General features: G+C 55.9%; 1 protein-coding gene across 2 annotated transcripts in view; it reads right to left on the bottom strand.

Moving 5' to 3' along the window:
• Positions 1 to 19,126, bottom strand: part of PIK3C2B (phosphatidylinositol-4-phosphate 3-kinase catalytic subunit type 2 beta) — a 64,363-nt gene that overhangs the window by 24,441 nt on the left and 20,796 nt on the right. The window contains exons 2-13 of one of the 2 annotated variants that reach the window (XM_044267692.1): positions 16,962 to 17,991; positions 13,461 to 13,561; positions 12,696 to 12,850; positions 12,237 to 12,357; positions 9,298 to 9,409; positions 9,050 to 9,129; positions 8,640 to 8,703; positions 7,005 to 7,151; positions 6,369 to 6,402; positions 5,126 to 5,321; positions 3,985 to 4,107; positions 412 to 579 (exon numbers count right to left, since the gene is read on the bottom strand). In XM_044267692.1, the coding sequence (XP_044123627.1) occupies positions 412 to 579; positions 3,985 to 4,107; positions 5,126 to 5,321; positions 6,369 to 6,402; positions 7,005 to 7,151; positions 8,640 to 8,703; positions 9,050 to 9,129; positions 9,298 to 9,409; positions 12,237 to 12,357; positions 12,696 to 12,850; positions 13,461 to 13,561; positions 16,962 to 17,903 (2,243 nt within the window). In that variant the 5' untranslated portion in view covers positions 17,904 to 17,991. Of the gene's footprint in view, positions 1 to 411; positions 580 to 3,984; positions 4,108 to 5,125; positions 5,322 to 6,368; positions 6,403 to 7,004; positions 7,152 to 8,639; positions 8,704 to 9,049; positions 9,130 to 9,297; positions 9,410 to 12,236; positions 12,358 to 12,695; positions 12,851 to 13,460; positions 13,562 to 16,961; positions 17,992 to 19,126 lie in introns of those variants that run through there. The other variant, XM_044267693.1, reaches the window with a different exon arrangement.

Consider the following 19,126-nt stretch of genomic DNA (forward strand, 5'->3'; position numbering starts at 1 on the left):
GACCACAGGCTCTTCCTTCTTCTAGGTCCTATAAAAGCACACCCCCTCCAGGAAGCTTCTGGATGACCTGGCGGTGGGGATGCCCCACGAGGCAGAGAGGTGGACTAGATGACCTCTAAGGCCCTTCCAATGACAGGGCCAGAATGACGCGTTACCCGAGCACTCTGTTTTCACACACCCCGCCCCTCTCCTTGCCCTCCTTCTGCCCAGAAGCTCTTGGTCACATCAGTTGTTCTGATCTCTACTTCTGTGCCTGGTCCCCCCGCTAGGGCCCTCTGGACTCTGTGGGTGATGAGCCCCACACGGCCAACCCTCCCAAGGGGCGCTGGCCAGTGCAGCACCCAGGCCCCTCTCTCTATCCCCCTCCTTCCCTTCCGAGGCCATGAAGCCGCTGGTGTGGGAGCCACGTACTGCCTGAAGTTGAACAGTGGGGTAGTGACCCAGCCAAGGGCTTCTGGCAAACGTCGCTGCTTATTGGCCTCCGAGGAGCTCCCAGGCAGGGGGATGGGCAGAGCGTAGAGTGTGGCACACAGCAGGGTCTCCCGAGGCAGCCGGTTCACCTGTATTGGGAAGCAGATCCTGGGGAGGACAGGAAACCAAATCAGGAGGTGCCACCCTTGTGGAGGCAAGGGACAGGTGGCCCGGGAAGCTGAGCAGAGCCTGAGAACTTGACCTGCCTCTCGGGATATCAGATGTGCTCCCCAGGGAAGCCTGGAACCAGGACAGGTCACAACCTCCGCTGGACACTTCCAGAAGTACACTGTGCTGTTTGTGCAGCCTTTCCGTAGAGCGCGCCTAACATCCTGATTTGGAGGCCACCCCGCGGTGACCAGACAGAACCTGGGCAGCCAGAGCCATCTCAGAGTTCAGGTGAGCTCAGGTCCCATAGTTAAGCCACACACCCCATTTCAGGATTTCTGCAGAGGGTCCCTAAGAAGCTGCTCCTCTTGACAATCCTTATCCCTTCCCCCATCCCCAGGCTAAAAACACCAGGAGGAAGAAGCAAAGAGGAGGGAGAAGCAGCACGGTGTTCTTTGCCCTCGGGCCACCCTCCCCCAATAGTCCTCCGACCTGCCTGTCCTCTCCTGTCCCCTACTTTGCCCAACCCCCCACGGCAAAACACGGTTTATTCTGGCCCCAAAACATTTTCAAAGCCAAAGGGACAAAGAAAAGGGGCTTCCCAAAGTCCCTGGGGGGAAGCAGCAAACTGACAGAATTGAGACACGTAAGCCTTGCCACTACCCAAGTCCAGATGTGTTCTCCGGGCCTCCTCTGCCAGGATCACTCCCAGCCACTCCCTCCAAGTTCAGCATCAGGAGCTGGGGTGGAGTGAGGAAGAGAGAGGAGGGGAGCCCTGGAAAGCCCGAGGGAGGACCCACATTACCTTTTGGGGAAGTTGTCCCTGAGCCAAAGTCCACACTGTCACACCCTCCTGGCCAGCCCAGGGCAGTTTCTATGCCAGAGGGCACAGAGGCAGGGAGGCCACCCCCAAGGTTCGCAGGAGTTCTGATCAAGCAGCCTCCCTCCCGGGCTGCCCCTCACTCCTGCAGGAACATCTCCACCAAGTGAGGCACTCCCTCTCACCCGCCAGAGACTGGAAGAGCCCTGCTGTCCCAGCTGCCTGTACCCTGGGGGCCCATGGCTATAATTAGGGCCCCTCCACCAGCCAGCAGACATGCCAAGCCGGGGCTTGGCTAGGGGACGGCAGAGCCTAGCTGCTGGGCCTATTTTGAGAATTAGCTGATCTCGGCACCGTGGCAACAGGACAGTCAGCTGACCCCACAGTAGAGTGGAAAGGGGGCTGGTGCTGACCCCTCTCTGTCAGCCCAGAAGAGGCTTCCCTGGAGGTGAAGAGAATAGGAAGCCACAACTCCTAGAACCAGCCAGAATCCCCTTCTCCTCAGTTCTCGAGTCCTTCCCCAGCATTCCAAAACCTCTGCCACTGACCATCATCCTGGGTCTGTCAGGATAACTAGCACATTGACTACAGACTTCTCCTTGCCTGTGAAACTGCTCTCCTTCCCTCTGCAGCCATTCCTCAACATCACATCACAAGGGTCACCTCCTCCAGGAAGGACTCCTGGGATGTGCCAGTTCCAGGCCTGGTTTTGCTATTCACAACCTCAGAACTACGCACACCTCTGCACCGGGTTCCTCCTCTGTGAAGAGTGGAACACAGCTTCTTCACTTGTGTGATGTGTGTACCCACTGTGTGCTTTTTGCTATGTGACGCTGAGGCTTCTGACCTAGAACTGGGCTACGCAAATAGGATTTGCATGCACAAATATCTCCCTGTACCCATCACCGCGTCAGTCACTTGGAACAGGGAAACTGGAAAGGAGAAGGCTCCCCCAGCTAAAAAGATGGCAACAAGGATGGAGAAGAAAGCATTTATCACGTGCTGGGTACTGAGCCACATGCTTCACTTGCAATGTCCCAAAAGTCCTGAAACAGCCCTACATGTCAGGGCCTATTACTCCCCAAGGTTCCACCTACAGTTAGAAACCCTAAGCATGCCAAAGCCTGTGCTTTGAACCCTACACTGTAGTGTCTTCTCCCAGATGCCTTGATCCTGACCATGAAGGTGCCAAGAGTCTCTGTGGGGCACAGGGATGGGGGACCACGGAGAGGAAATCTCCACGGGGGCTCTAGGCAGGGACCAGCCCTTTGAGATTTGGGGCTGCATCTAAGACAGGGAGTGGAAGGAGACCCACAGAGCAGGAAGGCTGAGGAAGGGCAGGCCAGGCTGCCTTGGTGCCATGGACAGTCTATGGGAAGAGGGACTCAGGGCCAACATTATAGGGTCTGTCCGGGGCCGGAGCACTGGAAAGCACGACCCCATTGGTAGTGGCAGTTAGCAAGGCCACAGGAGCAGAAGGTGAAGGTGAAACTCAGAAAGGTGAAAGTGAAACTCCAAAGCCATTGGAGGCGGCCATCCCCTGCCTCCAAGGAGTCTCTCCTGCCCCAGCAGTTATCTGATGAAAGCTATCGGTACAGCTTTACTGCTCTGTAACTTACACAAGTGTGAAGACAGGAGAAAGGGCCTACCTCTCCAGCTGTCCATCTGTTAAATACCCCACCTCTCACAGTGTTTGTGCAGACTCTGCCTCGGCCTAGTTTGGCAACCTTGGCCTCCCAGAGGACCCCGCTCGGCCTCTAATCTGCACTCCAAACACTGGAGTTCCAGCTCTGCTCTGCAAATAAGGACTCAGACAGCTGGTCGGGGGCAGTGGTGCTGGGGGCAGCAAAAAAGGGGCTTTCTGGCAGGTTGCAGGGAGGGCAGGCCCAGCACAGAGAGGGCACGGGGCGGGCACCCACCTACAGTGCCTCCTCCTCCCCTCTACGTGTGCGTGCATCCATTTCCCTCCTGCTCTGCCTGGCAGACGCCTATCTTCCCAACAGCAAATGCTGGTCCATAAATGCTGATTAATACTCAGTATGTTTCATACTTAGTATGTTTATAGTCTATCTCACTGTGATGCCACAACGGCCTCTGAATTGAACAAATGGCCCCATTTTACAGTTTGGGGCACAGAGGGCCAAAGAGAACACAGGACTAAAGATAGAGCTGGAAATAGTGGCTTATTCCTGTGGCTCCCAGCCCACTTTTCTTTCCTCTAGACAACGTGCCCTTTCCCATCTAGAACGAAGAAAGTGCAGTCCCCTCTCCTTACTCGATGGATACTTTGGGAAGAAGGGAGAGGATGAGAATCCCCAGACTAGTTAAACCTTTTAAGGGCGACAAGATCAAGACGAACTATTATGAAAGCTACCCACTAACTTTTATATGATCCTTTACTGTTTACAGACAGAGCCTCTGTGCATTAGAAACAGAACTTGTCCCCATCTAAGGGTTAGGGAAGAGAGACTCAAGAGGCTGAGGGCTTGCATGGGTAGGTTCGTGGTGGAGCCTGGTTTATTGCAGGTGTGGGCACCTCTGCGGGGTCTGCAGGGGTGGCGCTGGGGCGCGGGGGGAGGGCTTACTGCTGGTCCCAGATGATGAGGTGGAAAAGGTACTTGGAAAAGTGAGCCCTTCGGGTGTACAAGGGGCTGCAGAGTTCCTTCCCGCCATGACTGAGGGAGCAGGAGAGGTAGAAATCTTCATAGCTGCAACAGAAAGAGGGGAAGGGTGCTCAGCTCCCGAACCCCATCATAGTTACCCAGCCTAGACCCAGCTCCATTTCTCCTGCAAAGACAGACCTCCCTGGTCCCCTGGGGGCTAGAGCACGGGAGCCTAAGGGGATCTGTGAAAGCTTTAGGGAAAGCAGCTGGATCTGGATCCCCCCACCCGCTTTCAGGCCCCCCACTGGGCCCAGGGTTTTCCTCCCTTCTTTATTGGGGACCAGCCTACAGCCACTCCTTACAGTAGGTGGGTGTCTGTGTGCGCATGCACAAGCTACAAGGGGTGTGGGGAGATGGAATCGACATATGCCGATGTGAATGCCAACACATGGGGGTCCCTGCGGCTCGTGACAGGTGCCTGACAGAAGAGGTCAGAGAAGGCCCTGGTTTCCCAGGCTGCCTCCTTTGTTCTCTGCCAATCGTCCAGAGGAATACATTAAGTGAGGAACAAAGAGTGAGGGGGAAGGGCGAAGGGGGGGGTCCGGAAAGGAGGGAGGTGGAGCCAAATGCCTTTTTCCCCAGGCCCTGGATGCCAGGGACTAGGCAGAGGAGCCGGGGATTACCAAACGAAGGTCCCCCTCCACCCACCCCTGCAGGCCTAGGGAACTCCCAACAAAGGGTCTTCTCCCACCTCCCCGCCCCCTCCCATTGTGCCTCTGCAGGGGAGTGCAGTCATTGGCCTTGGGGCATGCACTGGATCTGGGAAGCTGCCATCTGTCGCAGTGTCTCCATCAGCTGGCCTGGGATGGGTGGGGGGCAGGGATGCCGATGCAGCCAGCACTGAGAAGGGCTGGCAGGATCTGATGCCGGCAGACCTCCTGCCTCTCCTTGGGATGTCCTGGTCCACAATCCCCCTCAGGCACTTGGCTCCTCAGATCAAGCGGCACCACAATGCCACAGACCATAGGCTCTGGACGGTGGGGTTGCGTGCAGACAGGGAGAAGCCATCAGAAAGTCAAACTCCCGCTCCCTCTGCCTAGAGGACATTCAGCCCTGGGCTCACCTGGTAGCCCAGGTGATGGGGATGCGGTGGGTGGCATAGACAGTGAAGGCTAGGGGCCCAGTGAAATGGCAGGCCTCCTGGACCAGGTCGTGCTTGCGGCTCCCATGCACGGCCGTCTGGAAGTCTGCATCGAATGTGCTGCAGTACAGCTCTACCAGGTCCAAGATGGCGGCCGTCAGAGCTTCCACAACCTTCTCTGTGAAAGGAAGGGGTCAGAAGGAAAGGTCACAAGGCCTCAATGAGTCCCATCCTGTTGCCATGGCACAGGTGTACCCCAGGGCAGGAGTCCCCAAATGCCAGGCGGTTTCCAACAGCCATGACGAGGCTCACCCAGCCATGATGAAATGAGGGGAAAAAAGCAGGATCGATGAGCTTCTCAAAAAGTGATCCTCAATTATAAACATTCTCCTTATCTTTACATACGGCTACTTATTTTGTGTTAAATGTCCTTTCTTTTGGGAAATAGCGGGAATGATCATTGTCAGTAACTTTAAAAGCCATTGCTTGGCGAAAGAAAAGCAGACAATTTCTATGTTGGTCCCTAAAATAATGCTTTGTTCAGGGTGCCTGGGGGCTCAGTCAGCTAAGCATCTGCCTTCAGTGCCTGGGTGGGATCGAGATCCATGGCAGGCTCCCTACTCAGCCAGGAGTCTGCTTCTCCTTGTCCCTCTGCCAGTTGCTCCCCCTGCTTGTGCTCTCTCTCTCAAATAAGTAAATAATCTCTGAAGTAAAATAAAATAAAATCATGCGTTGTGGGGCAGATTATTAATTCATGGAATCCAAAAGATTGGGAATCACAGACCAAGAACCCCAGAAAGCAAAGTTCTGCTTGAAAGATTCACTCCTTATGCAAAATCCTTTATCACCTTCTCCCCAGGCCCATTCTGAGTTGGAAACACAGGCATCATGAGCCTCCTGGAGAATAATGACCCCCCTACCCTAGTAAGTTTTCTCATCTGGAGCCCAGGGCTAATTTTGCCTCACTATCCCCAGCCTCCGATGTACCCCACCTCATCACCATCTCCCAGGGACACCACAGGAATAACTAGCAAAAATAATGAGAGAACATTTTATGGAAAGAAATGTGCTCTCCAGCTGGAAACACACACACACACACACACACACACACACACACAGCAGACCTGGACCCATAAATCAAGGGGCCAGGGAGAAAAACGAATCTGGGCAGAGACCTATTTTCCATTGTCCCTGCTGAATAAAGACAAGAGAGTCATTCCCTTACCTCGGTTTTCCCTCACAGCCAAAACAGTGGGATCCTATTGGGGGAAAAGGAGAGGAAGGGGAGCTTCAGGGCCGTGGCCATTTCCGACACAGCTAGAAAAAGGGCTTTCCGCAGCTGTGCTCATCTGGACAGACTGGTCTGAAATGTGAGGAGGAGAGACTCCCCAGGGAAGACCGCGTCATGGTTTGCACCAGAGCCATACGTGATGGACAGAGTGAGCTAGACCAAGGTTAAAGTCGTGTCCACCCAAATGAGACCCTCCCACCCTCGGGCCACTCCAGCCCAGGTCACGGTGGCTGTCTTGCTGGCCCTGTGTGTGCTGCACGCAGCCGCCTCCCCCCCACTGTGGAGTCACAGAGCCCTGGCTCAAGGTTTGGTTCTGCACCCTGCTGGGTATGCAAAGCACCATAAAGCCTTTGCCAGCCCCAGCCAGGGCTCCTGGCAAACAGGCCCAGGGCAGACCCTCACCTGCCCCCATCCTCAGGAGGAGGGGACACAAGAACTCTTGCAGTTAAACTCCAAACCTGCAAGATGCAGGTGGAGAGAGGACCTTTCGAGGAAACGGACACCTTGTCACCCAGTTACTTGTGACTGCTGTTCTCCTTGTCCCCTACACGAGCGCTCTGAATTCGTTACCTTCTGAATTTTTGGCTGCATACGGGAGGGGCAGGGAGGCAGCTGGTTGAGGGCGCTGGTGATCTCAGGGGTCTCCACGGCGGCCAGGGCATTGCAGATGGCTTTGACGGACTGGACCACCCTGTCGGCCTTCAGTGGGAAGTCCCCCTGTGGGAGGCGGCACAGTGAGGCTGGCAGGTGAGCCCTCTCAGCCTCCAGCACCCACACTGTTGAGGGAAGGGGCTGGGAGGAGCTCAGGTTCATGACCCTCAGGAGGCAGAGTGGACTCCCATGCTTGATCTTCAAACATCCGGCGTTAGCGAACCACCGCTCCTCTGGAATTAGATGAGCCAGGCCCAGGCTTCCAGGTCTTTCCCCCGAACCTCCTCTGATTCCCAGACTCCCTCTGGCAGCTACCGCACAAACACACACATCCCCCAAGACATGCAGTTTTAATAAAACCAACCCATAGGGAATAGTAAGGAAGCCAGAGACTATATTCAGGTCCGTTGCCTTAGGCCACCTTACAACTCAATACTGTCACCCAGACCTTCCAGGAGGATCTCCTCTCAGGACCACAGGCAGGCCACACCCCTACTTTCTCCTCTATGCTCCGGGCTCCTGCAGTTTGCTCCCCTGGAATCACTTCACCTGTCCTGTCCTGATCACTTATGGAAGTTCAAATCATGGACAAGCAAAAATACAGCCTCCTTCTCAGAACCCCCCGCCCCGCCCCAGCTAGTCTTCCTATCGCTCTCCGGGAGCCCATGATGAACTCATACCTACCCTGTTCTGTCTACTAATAGCCCTGTGTTACTTTCCCATCATTCTAGCAGGAACCCAGGCTCCCTGAAAGCCAAAACAATCCTTATGCTTCTCTACCCACAGCAGCAACGAACACCGAGCTAGGCTAGTACCCAAAAGGCGCTCGAACACGTTCCCCCTCATCCCGGTGAATGGGCGTGGAGCAGAGGCTACGGGACAGCGGGCATGGGGTGCCATTCTGGGGGGGGGGGGTAGAGGACTGAGTGAGACATAATGCTCAGCTCCCCCAAAGGGAAGAATCCATGAGCACGATGAACTAGCTCCTCGATATAGGGATTAGTATTGAAGATCACTGTTCTTTTTTCTTTTTTTTTTTTTTTTAGCTTCATGACATTTGGGGCAAATGTTTATTCTCATGGTTTTAAGGCTTCAAATTCCATGAGAATCCAAGTGAGGAGAGTCCCAGTGCTCCCCTACCTCTGGGACCTTCTTCCTTCTGACGGTTTCCTACCTGTGACTCCAGGATATCGGAGCATCTCAAACCAGAGCTCACAGGATGCACACTCTGCGGCACATTCAAGTACACAAACTGGGGGGAGACCTCTATGTCCCTTAGCTTTGGAGATGTCCTGCTCCAAAGACAGGGATCAGGGTGTGGTTCCTAACCTACCTCCACAGGGGAACAGAACCCCTCTTGTCAACTGCCCAACAGCCAGTGGTCTTGGTTTGCCCAAGGGGTAGCCCAAGGGCTAGGGGAATGGAGAAGTGCTCTGCCAACAGATTGTCAGTGTCTTCTCCAGATCCCTTTAGGGCTGGCTGATCCAAGAATGACTTTGGGAAACCCGGGGAGGACCTCTGGGCAGCGGGGCAGGCCCCACGATGGATACTCACATCAGCCAGCAGGAAAGCGTCCACTTCATTGTGGTATGTGTCAAACAGAAGATCCAGGGCCTGCCTGGGGAGTTGGGGACAGGGAAAAGTTGTAGGAGAGGTCAGGACAGACCCAGGGTACTGGGATACCCATTATGTCCCTCCTTCCCCACAGCTCAGGATTCAGGCTCTAGTTTAAAGGGGCTCCCACTCTTTCTACAGGTTCACTAACCCTCACCTGGAGAATGATGGCAAAGTGCTAGAGGGAAGAGATGTAGCATCCCCTAGAGTGGGGATCTTCTAGAATAATCTTGGGTCTCACCCCAGACACCTTAAGAACCCCTGGCCTGGCAGAAAGGCAAACAAGGTATCCGCTGGGGTCCCTTCACAGCTCCTATTTGGCCCACATCCAAGAGAACACACACACTCACCTGCTGATGGTCTGTTTTACTGGCCTCTCTTGCAGATGGACGAGGTAGTTCAAGGTGGAGGGGCTCTGGTCATCATTCACCTGTGTAAGAATTATCCTACTCAGAGAGGAGTGGTACCTTTATCCCAACCCAAAGCTACCCTACTCCCACAGAATTTGTTCCGTATCATCTTAGACCCATTCCATCTCCCCATCCCCATGCAGCCATCCGCTACCCATCCCCTCCCCTACCCCTTGCCCCACACGAACCGTCCGGGCCAGGTCACTGCGTACGGCTTTCTGTTCCATCAGCTGTAGCCGAATGTCGATGTCGAACTTGCGGCAATACTGAATGTACTCGTGGCTGCCCAGGGCATGCTTGCTGGTGGAACAGCGGGGCAAGACCATTAGCACTGTGGGAACTCAGTGGGAAGGGAGATGTATACTTTAACCTCGGGGAGAGAGAAATAGGAGGAAGCGGGCAGTGAGGGGGTACTACCTGGGCTCCTGGAAAATGTCATTGTAGAGCTCAGGGAAAGAAATGGAGGTCTGTCTAAAGAAAAGCCACCTGATACACATAACCTTGGTCTGTCCTAACGCTGACCTTCCTAGACATTTATTACCTGTATCATCATCCCCAATTGCTCCAGGGGTAGGCCTTCTGGAATGGGGGTAGAGAGACTTCTCGGGGGGGCAGTGATTAAACCCCATTGTCTTGGCTTTGGTAGACAGGACACTTTGGAAGTTACCTGCGCTCTGGCTGGGGCGCGGAGCTCACTGAGCGACACTCTCCCCACCCTGCAGTCCTCAGTCTCCCGCCTTCCTACCATCAGCAACTGGGGTGCTGAGGCCAACCAGAAAGACCCACCAAAATTCTAGGTGTGTTATTCCCAAGCCCAAAGAATTCTGCCTCTCCCATTCCTCCACAACTGTGAGTAATGACCCATATCTCTACAGACTTCCTGACCAACACCCACTGCAGGCCATTCACTGCCGGAGCGACAACACGTGAGACCATGTCGACCTGAGTCTCAGTGGAGGCTCAGACTTTTCCTCCCTCCCAATTCAGATGCGCGTCAGAAAGGAAACTCAGGAGAAGGGGCAGAGGGAGTCTGTCCTGCAGACCAGCACTTCGGGCCTGGGCCTGGTCCCAGCAGCTGGGTAACAGAAGCCGGAAAGGGACTTCCTTCCTCAGCAGAGCTGGGAATCTAGGCCAGAAATGGAGGGGAGAGGAGAGGAGCAAAGGGGAGGAGCCTGTGCAGAAGCCCAGGAGGTGGTGGCCTCAGACCAGTCTGGGTCCAGCTGGGATTGAAGGAGTTCTCCACATCCCAAGGGGCCAAGCCTCAGATCTAGGCCCCAACCTGCCAAGGCTGAGCCAGAGCTAAACCCTGGGGGTGGAGAGGCTGGGCAGGGGGGGTCTGGTGGGAGCGCCCCACGAGGAAGGAAGAGTGTGGTGGGGGTGGGGGAGGCAGCAGGAAACCCAGCCCTCCCCTGGGGCCGTCTCAAGGTTCTTATCTGAGAGCAGCCTGCATCCTGGACCCACCACACCCCCTCAGCCATGGGCCCTCCTGGGCCAGGGTAGGAAACCACAGGGCTTCCTTGGGAGCCAGCAGCTTTCTGGAATCCCCTGAGGGTCTGTCCACGCCCACCCAAGGCAGCTGTCTGGTGCTCAGGGGTCCAGGCTTTCCTGCTGGATGGGAGGGAAGAGAAGAGCCTCGGAGGAAGAGGGGGGCTTTGGGACCAAGAGTCGTGGACACTGGGGTCCCCTGGGGACTTAACTGACCTTCTCTGTGGAAGGCCTTGGTCTGTGTGCATTCAGCTCAGAGTGGGAGGGGCATGACCCCGGGACCACTGACCGGCTGCACCTGACCATGAGCACTCCAGCTAGGTCTTGGCAGGAAGTCAGAACCTGACAGCTGGTCCACCATCTTTGGCTCTGCAGGCTCAAGGACTATGAGAGGATCCAGCTGATGTGGATCCCCATGCTCCCCTCCCTTTGGGCTGGCCCCTCCCTGCTCACTGCATCATTCTCATGTTCAATCCTAACTACACCGGAGGGAAGAAACTGAGGACCAGGGTTTTACATCTAGTAGGTGGCAAGCCACCACCCAAACAGGCCATATCTGTGTGACCCATGATGCCCCTCCCAACAGTGCCTGGGGTCCTCTCTGCCAGGTGACCCTGAGTCTAGGACCCCTTCTTATTCTTCTAGGAAAGGTGAATACAGACTGAACACACCTAACAGGGCTCCTGGGGCTGCGCCCTGCAGGGCCCTACCCTTCCTCTCTCCAGGTGGAAGAAACCAGTCAAGAACCTAATCAGGCCATTGGCGATTGAACCCTTGAACTGAGATCCAGACAAGATCGTGCGCGTTCAGGGTGGTATGGCCGTAGACTTGAACTGAGATCCAGCCTCCTCCTCTCCCCACCGCCAGGGCCTGCTTTCTCTTAGTGGCCAGGGGAAGTGGGCAGTAGGCAAGTCAGAGGTTTGGGGAGGAGAGCACATCTCTTTTTTGCTTATCTGCTGTCTTCTGGCTGATTCTAGAGCCTGTCCACAGCCCCACCCCCTAAGGGGTATAGCCCCTCCTCCTCTCGCCCCAGCACCCAGAGCCCCAGGGTAGTGGAAAGGGCATAGCTATAGCTGGTGCACATCAGACTTTCCAGGAGGCGGCCTTGCTGCCCAGGGCATGGATGGAGAGAAGCCGCAGGCAAGCCTTTGAGGGACGCACATGCTGCTCCGGGAAAGACTTACTGGCGGGGAAACAGGGAAGAGGGAGCAATTGTAATTTCTCCCCTAAGCTCCCCAAGGGCACTTCTGCCCAGTCCTCCATCTGCCCCTGGCCATAAAGACACAATCTAAGAGAAGCAGAGCTCTGACAGTCGAGGCGACTGTCCCCCTCAGCCCCACACCCGCATCTCTCTTCACGCAGACGTCTGCAAGCAGATATGACTTGGTCTTTGCCTGGTCCCAGCTCCAAGCTCTTTCCACAGCAGACTTGGCTCAGAAGCCGGCCAGCCCTGCTGGAAGACAGAGTGCCTGGGGAAAGTGCGACGTGGCTGTGCATGTGCCCAGAAAGCAGCCGTGGGATCGGGGAGGGGCTGCCGGCCCCAGGCCTCGAGTGCAGCACCGCCCCAAGGAAGCCCCCTGACAACCCTACCACCCAGTAGGCAGGTGCCCCTTCCTACCCGCTCTCCCCACTGTTCACTCACTTCTGCAGGAACTCCTCCAGCCCACAGGGCTTCAGCACAAAGTTCCCCACGTCCACATCCCTCAGTTCATCGTGGGTGTAGCACAGAGTCTGGTGGATGAGCAAGTCTACAGTGGAAGAACCTGCAAGGGGGGTGGGGCAGGGGAGCAGTGATGGGGGGGCTGCGGGAGCCGGGGCAGGTGGAGCTCGGTGTCCCCATGCTGACTGCCCTATTCCTGGCTAAGCATTCTCCAGCGCCACGGCTATCCAGATAAAGCAGGCAGACACACAGTTTCGGCTTGGGGAGAATGACCGTGGGCCCCCAAAGCTGGCCCTAGAGCCAGTCCCCTGGAGGAGTGTCCTCATTGCCCCTCATCAGGGCCACAGGCTGGGTGGGACTGGAGGTCAAAGGATCCTAGAGTCCAGACCACGGGCATCCCTGCCCCACCTCATGGGATGCTCCTCGGCTCTTCCCACTTACAGTTGCAGGTAAAAGTGAGCGGCTCCTGTAGGCTATCACACAACACGGTCACCTTCAGGTTGACCTCATCCCCGAGGTGCTCTGGGCTCGGGGTCACAGCGCTCCAGACATATCCGGTGAGGGAGTAGTCTTGGATATCGGAGCCAGAGCGAAGGCTGTGCAGGAAGAGAGGGAGAAGGACCCTCGCTGTGCCTTCGAAAGAGAGCAGTCGAGAAGACGCCTGCTGGGACCCTCCCACCCTGAGGCCAAGGGCCCTTCTCTCCCTGCGCAGCCCGGCCCTCCAGGTCTGCAGTCCAGGATGGGAGCAGTGGGGAAGCCGCTCTGGGAAACCATGTACTTGACACATTTGCTACAGTTACAAAATGGTTCCCAAGCCCCACGGCATGGTAGGGCCAGCTCCACCGGGACAAAGCCTTCTGGGCTAAATCCAATGGGAAATTCTCCCGGCTCCATTTCGTTTCTCTTTTAGCTCCGTGTAATATTCGCTTTGCTCCATCCAAGGCGCATTTGCTCCTGGGGGCAACTGAGCCTGAAGCCACTGCGATCACTTGTCTGTTCAATCGAGGGTTCATGAACTTTGCCCAAAATATGAAACTTCTAAGATTTCAAAAAGCCCAAAACACCTGTTGTGGGAAGCACCCCACAGCCGTGAATGGAGATGGACTCCGTATGGCTCTTCCTCCTTCCTAGAGAAAGTTCTGAGTGGGCTGGCCCTCCTCCCCAGCCCCCAGAGTCCTCCCCGACACCCCATTCTTTAACTCTTACACATCCAGCATGTGGCAAAATGCAGCAACTTCCTCATCTCTTTCCTCTGAGACCTCGAACAATTCATGGCCATTGGCGACAGCATGGCGCCGTGAGTCCGCCTTTAAGAAAAGAGCCGCTGACTCAGCTCATTTTCCCTCACAGCACCCCGTTCCCACAGGTTGCTCCCACATCTAAACCCTGAAAGTCTGGGTGTAAAGGCTTTTTACGCATTGAATATTCAGGGGTGCAGGAAAAATGTGGGAAATCCAGAAATATCTTGATCTGCGGTCCTAGGAGCCTGGGAGCCAAGTGGAAAAAGAGAACTTGAAGCCTTGGCTGAGGTTGGAAGTCTGGGTGGCTTGGATGAGAACGTGGCCAAACGTTGTCTTCCAGGATGGGGCGGGGCGGGGCGGGGCGGGGGACAGCAACTCATAAGCTCAACCCAGGTTAGGCAGCACATAGCATTGCTGGTCCCCGGGGCTGGCTCCCTGGGGGTGCTCCCAGGGGCGTGGCAGAGAGCTCTGCAGGCATCCCCATCCCAGTGTGGAAGGCCTGGGCCAATGGGCTGCCCAAACAGTGCCCAGGGAGGCTGGCCCTGGGGCAAAGGCCTCGGCATCCACAGCAGGCCCCAGGGACCCAAAGCAGAGAGAGACCGAGAGCCCCAGACGGAGGCAGTGACTCAGACACACGTGCATGTTCTCGGTCAATGCTATTTGAGGAAGAAAGTATCAGAGCGACTTTCTGGGCAGGAGAGAACCTGGAGAAGGCTTAGCTCCTCCTGGCTCCCAAGAGCCTTTCCGGTCTGATGGGCTGGAATGCCGGGGAGACTGCCTGGGCCCCACTTCCTCGCCGAGAACCTGTGTGTGGTGGTGCGGATTCTCTCAGATGAGAGGGCGACCTGTCTCCCCACACAGAGCTGCCTACAGTCACTGAGAAGCAGCCCTCCAGCAAGGCCTGCAGTTGGGCTCCAGGCAGGAGGAAGTGGTGGGGGGAGCTGGGGCCTGGCAGGTCTCTGCCCGACAGGCTGCCCCATGGGAATGAAGCCGCAGCTCAGAGGAGCCCCAGCCTGCATCCGGGCGAGGCGGCCTCTGCCAGCAGCTGCTTCCGGGGAGCTCAGGCCTGTGCACAGAGCAATGTCTCACCTCTCGCCCTCCCGTGGCTATTCTCGTGTTCTCATGTCCTTCCCGCCCCTAGGGGCAGATGGCAGCAACTGAGCTCCTCATTTGAATATCCAAATTGTTTCCTCGGAGTGACCCCTCTCATTAGCCTTGCTCCCAGGGTGAGTGTGGAGGGGTGCAGAGGGGAGGGCGGCAGCGGGGGCGGTTGGCATGTGAGGCCCTTGCTCTGCCAAGTTCCAGCCTGTGTCCCTCTCACAATAGTACCACTGTCAGCAATTAACCCACAGAAGTGAGGGTGAGAGACTGACAGAGACAGAGACAGAGAGACAGAGAGGAGGGGAAGGCGAGGGGGAGAGAGAACAGAGTAGCTACTGAAGGCCATTTTCATGCCCTTCAGTACCACTCCCTGGCTCCATAAGAAAACAAAAGCCACTTACGTTTGCCCTGCTGGCAGGCCCTGGTGCCATCGCCCGATGCTGGCTGGGGGAGTCTGCCGGGCGGAGGCTGGCAGCGGGGGTACCAGGCTGGCATTCGGAGCCAACCGCTTCCAGAGCTGGCTCCGCAGGCCTGGGATAAGGAGGGTCCCTCCGGCTGGAAGCCCGGTGGAGGCGGGGTGGCGGGATGGGCCGGGGGTCCAAGAGGTCCCCCCGCCTGGTGGGATGAGCCCCTGCCCCGAGCTGAGCGGGGGACGACCAAGGCCGCATTTCCCCCCTAAGAACCGGCAGGAGCTTTTTGCTCTGCCCAGGACACTCTGGACCACGCTCCCTCTCAGAACCCTGGTGACACACAGGGGTTAGGGGGAAGGGTGAGGTGGTGGAAGGAGGCGAGAGAGATAGGGAGCAGCAGACGTGACCACCTACCCGAGTGGCCTGACTCCGAGCAGGCCCGGCTCCGGGTGAGGAACTGGGAGCTGGGAACAGGAATCTCCCTGTCCCTATAAATAGCGGGAGCAGCCCCACCTCTCCGAGCAGGGCCTTTAAAAAGCCCTGAGCTCCACAGTCGTGACTTCTCCCAGAAGCTGACTCTGCTCTGGGGGACTCTCTTAGCAGAAGCACAGGAAGGAAGGACCACGTGGCCTTCCCAGATTTGTGAAGGATCCCAATTGCTGGGACACAGGGCGGGAAAGTCCCCGTGTCCCTTAGACAATGGATAAGGAGGAAACAGGGATGGAATGAAGTGGAATGCTGTTCCTAAGGAAGGCACCGGCCCTCTGGGGTCGGGGCTTCCAGACCCAAGAGTGAAACTCTAAGGGGCCTCAGGTCCCCCCACCATGGAGATGCTGCGGACACTCTTTTAAACCAGAAAAAAAAATATCAAAGCTATCCTGGGACCTCCCCCATCCTTCTGGGTGGACACTTTGCTATTTTGTACTGTGTACAAATATGTTTTCTAAATATTTTCACTGTGAAAGCACATGGCCTGTGGAGACGGCAGCGCAACGTGATTGTCGCTAATGTCACTGAACTGTACACGTCAGATTGGCCAAGACGGTAAGTTTTATTCTGTACAGTTCCCCGCGTAAGAGAGAGAGGAGAGAGAGATAGGCAGAGACACAGAGGGAGAGACAGAAATAGAAGCAGAAGGACAGAGGTGTGCCTGGGTGGCTTGGTGGCTTGAGGCTCTGCCTTTGGCTCAGATCATGATCTTAGGGTCCTGGGATTGAGCCCTGAATCGGGCTCTCTGCTCAGCAGGGGGCCTGCTTCCCCAGCTCTCTCTACCTGCCTCTTTGCCTACTTGTGTTCTCGCTCTGTGTGTCTAATAAATAAATAAAATCTTAAAAAAAAAAGAAGCAGAGAGATAGAGAGCAGAGAGAAAGAGAAAGGCAGAGACAGAGGAGGGAAGAAATGGAGAGACAGAAAGACAGGAAACAGAGGGAGACAGAAAGCAGGAACCAGCAAGCTCCAGAATAAGACAGACCAGAGCTGTGTGCCTTGGACTGTCAGGAGGGCTGCTGAGGAGTCTGGACCGGGGTCTGGTAACCAGCGAGCACTAAACACTGGTTAATGCCACTACTGAGCCTCCTTATCACACAGCGCTTTGGGCAAAGCAGGTCAGAAACCAGCAGAAGCAACCTGCTCCAGTTCACAAGGCCACTCGGCCACGAGCCACCATGAGTCCCCCCAGCCCGGCTCCGTCCTCACCTCATGAAGAGAGCACACGCTAAGAACTGAGACACCTGCCTCCCGCAAGGACTGTTTGGGTACAAAACTCAGCCCTGAGAAGGAACCATGGCTCCACTGGTGCCCCTCTTCCTCTCCCCAGCCAGGGCCCAGGGAGCAGAAGACGGGCAGAGGGGTGAGTGGGGAGTGGATCCGGATTTGGAACCACAGAGAAGAGAGGACTACCCTTTTGTTTCCGAATGGTGCTTGGAAAGGCAGAAGGAATGTAAGGAGGTCCTCACCGGAGCGGCGGAAATCCGGCGGTTCTTGCCCGGGGTCGTATTTTTCCCATTGGCATAGCGGGAGGCATAGGTGCGCGGTGGCACCTGAGGGGGCATGGTCTTGCTCCGGGCCACCGGCTTCCCAGGAGTGTCCTTGCCGCCGAAGTCCAGGGGCCCCCGGCCCTCCTTCCAGCCCCTCGTGGTGTCGCGTAACATCTCCGCATCGTAGGTGGATTTTAGGTTGAGCCGTGTGATCGCGTCGTTGATACCGTCATAGTCCACAGGCCCCAGGAGGCGCCCCGGACCCCCACCCCCGAGTCCCTCTTCCTCTAGGATGCGGCGCCCTAGCAGTTTTCCTGCAGGTTGCTCCACGGGAGAGAACGTGTTGACGTCATTGGGCTGGGAGATCTTGGAGGAGGAGGGAGACCCCTTTCTGGGAGGCAGCGGAGGGGTGTCCCAGATAGAGACGCGGGGAGGCAGAGGAGGTGGGGACAGTTTCTTGGAAGAGCCATCTATGTCCCCTGGTCCTAGGTCCCCAGGGGACAGAGAGAGCCCCTCATCTGAACCATCAAAGATGTACAGATAGTCTCGAGCCAAAGAGCCTTTGGGCCAGGGATCCGGGCCAGGCTGGGAGCCCTGGGAGGTAGAGTGGTTGGATAACCCTTCCTGTGGGGAGAGTGAGTTGTAATTGAGGGTAGGATCAGAGCCAGAAAGACCGCGGAAGAGCCTGAGGTCCTTCTGCCTTCCTGCCGGCTTGCTGTAGAAGTCTAGGACGGGCTCATCCCAGCTGATGAGCGAGGGGTCCGTGTTCTGCTTGGCTCTGCTCTCCTCCTTGTCGTGCCGCAGCCGGGACAGCGCGTCGTACTCCATCTGCAGGGCTTCGGCCATGGCCAGCTCTTTGCGGCTGATGCCCACCGACTCCAAGGACTTCCAGTGCTCCCCATTGCCCTGAGTCGAAGACATGGTGAGGATGAGCGATGGAGGAGACAAGGAAGTCTTCTACTTCTTCCCAGGGTCAGGTGTACAGGATTCTGGCATGGTGTCTGGGCACCTGCAGGCGTGGGGTAAAAAACATCAGTCATTCAACCACGAAAAGACTCGAATGAATGATGGGATTTGGGTGCCTGCTTCTTTTTTTTTTTTTTTTTTTAAAGATTTTATTTATTTATTTGACAGAGAGAGATCACAAGTAGGCAGAGAGGCAGGCAGAGAGAAAGGAAGGGAAGCAGGCTCACTGCTGAACAGAGAGCCCGATGCGGGACTCGATCCCAGGACCCGAGCCAAAGGCAGCGGCCCAACCCACTGAGCCACCCAGGCGCCCCTGGGTGCCTGCTTCTTAAGTGCCTACGACAGATGGAAAGAAACAAAAGGATGGAGACAAAGAGAGATACCAAGACAGCTCTATTAACGAATCCATCCACCCACCTTTCCATTCATCTATCGATGTCTGGTCCCCCGCTCCCATCCTCCTCTCTCTCCTGTGCACCCCAAGGAAAGAAGGAGGCACCCTGCATCAGCCAAAATGAGATGGCAATAGGGGCTCTTTGATCCATTTAAAGAGGACCATTCACGGAACGCCTAGGTAGCTCAGACAGTTAAGCATCTGCCTTCCACTCAGGCCATACCAGGGTCCTGGGATGGAATCCTGCATCGGGCTCCCTGCTCAGCAGAGAGTCTGCTTCTCCCTCTCCCTCTCCCTCTGCTTGTGCTATCTCTCTCTCTCAAATGAATAAATAAAATATCTAAAAAAGTTTAAAAAAAAAAAAAAAGAGGACCATTCTCATGGAAGGACCTCAGGCTCTTACCACCCCTGCTGGTGGGCAACGCAAAATAGGACAACCACTTTGGGAAACAGGCAGCCTCTCAAAAAGGCCAACATCTAGCTAGCACATGACTCGACTAAACCACTCCCAGTCACTTACCCAAGAAAAACAAAAGCACGCATCTGCACAGACTCATATATACATATTCATGCCGCCTTATCTGCCACAGCCCCAAACCAGAAACCCAGGTCTGTCCACCAACAGGGGAATGGATTAAAAAACGGGCTTAGGTCCACAAAATGGCACTAACTCAGCCACAAAAAGGAATGAATTACGGATGCATCTCAAAATAACTATAACTGAGTAAAAGAAGCCAGACAAAAAAGTACCAATACGTAGGGTTCCATTTATATAAAATCCTGG

The sequence above is a fragment of the Neovison vison genome, chromosome 10, assembly GCF_020171115.1.
Source record: "Neovison vison isolate M4711 chromosome 10, ASM_NN_V1, whole genome shotgun sequence".
Lineage (NCBI taxonomy): Eukaryota > Metazoa > Chordata > Mammalia > Carnivora > Mustelidae > Neogale > Neogale vison.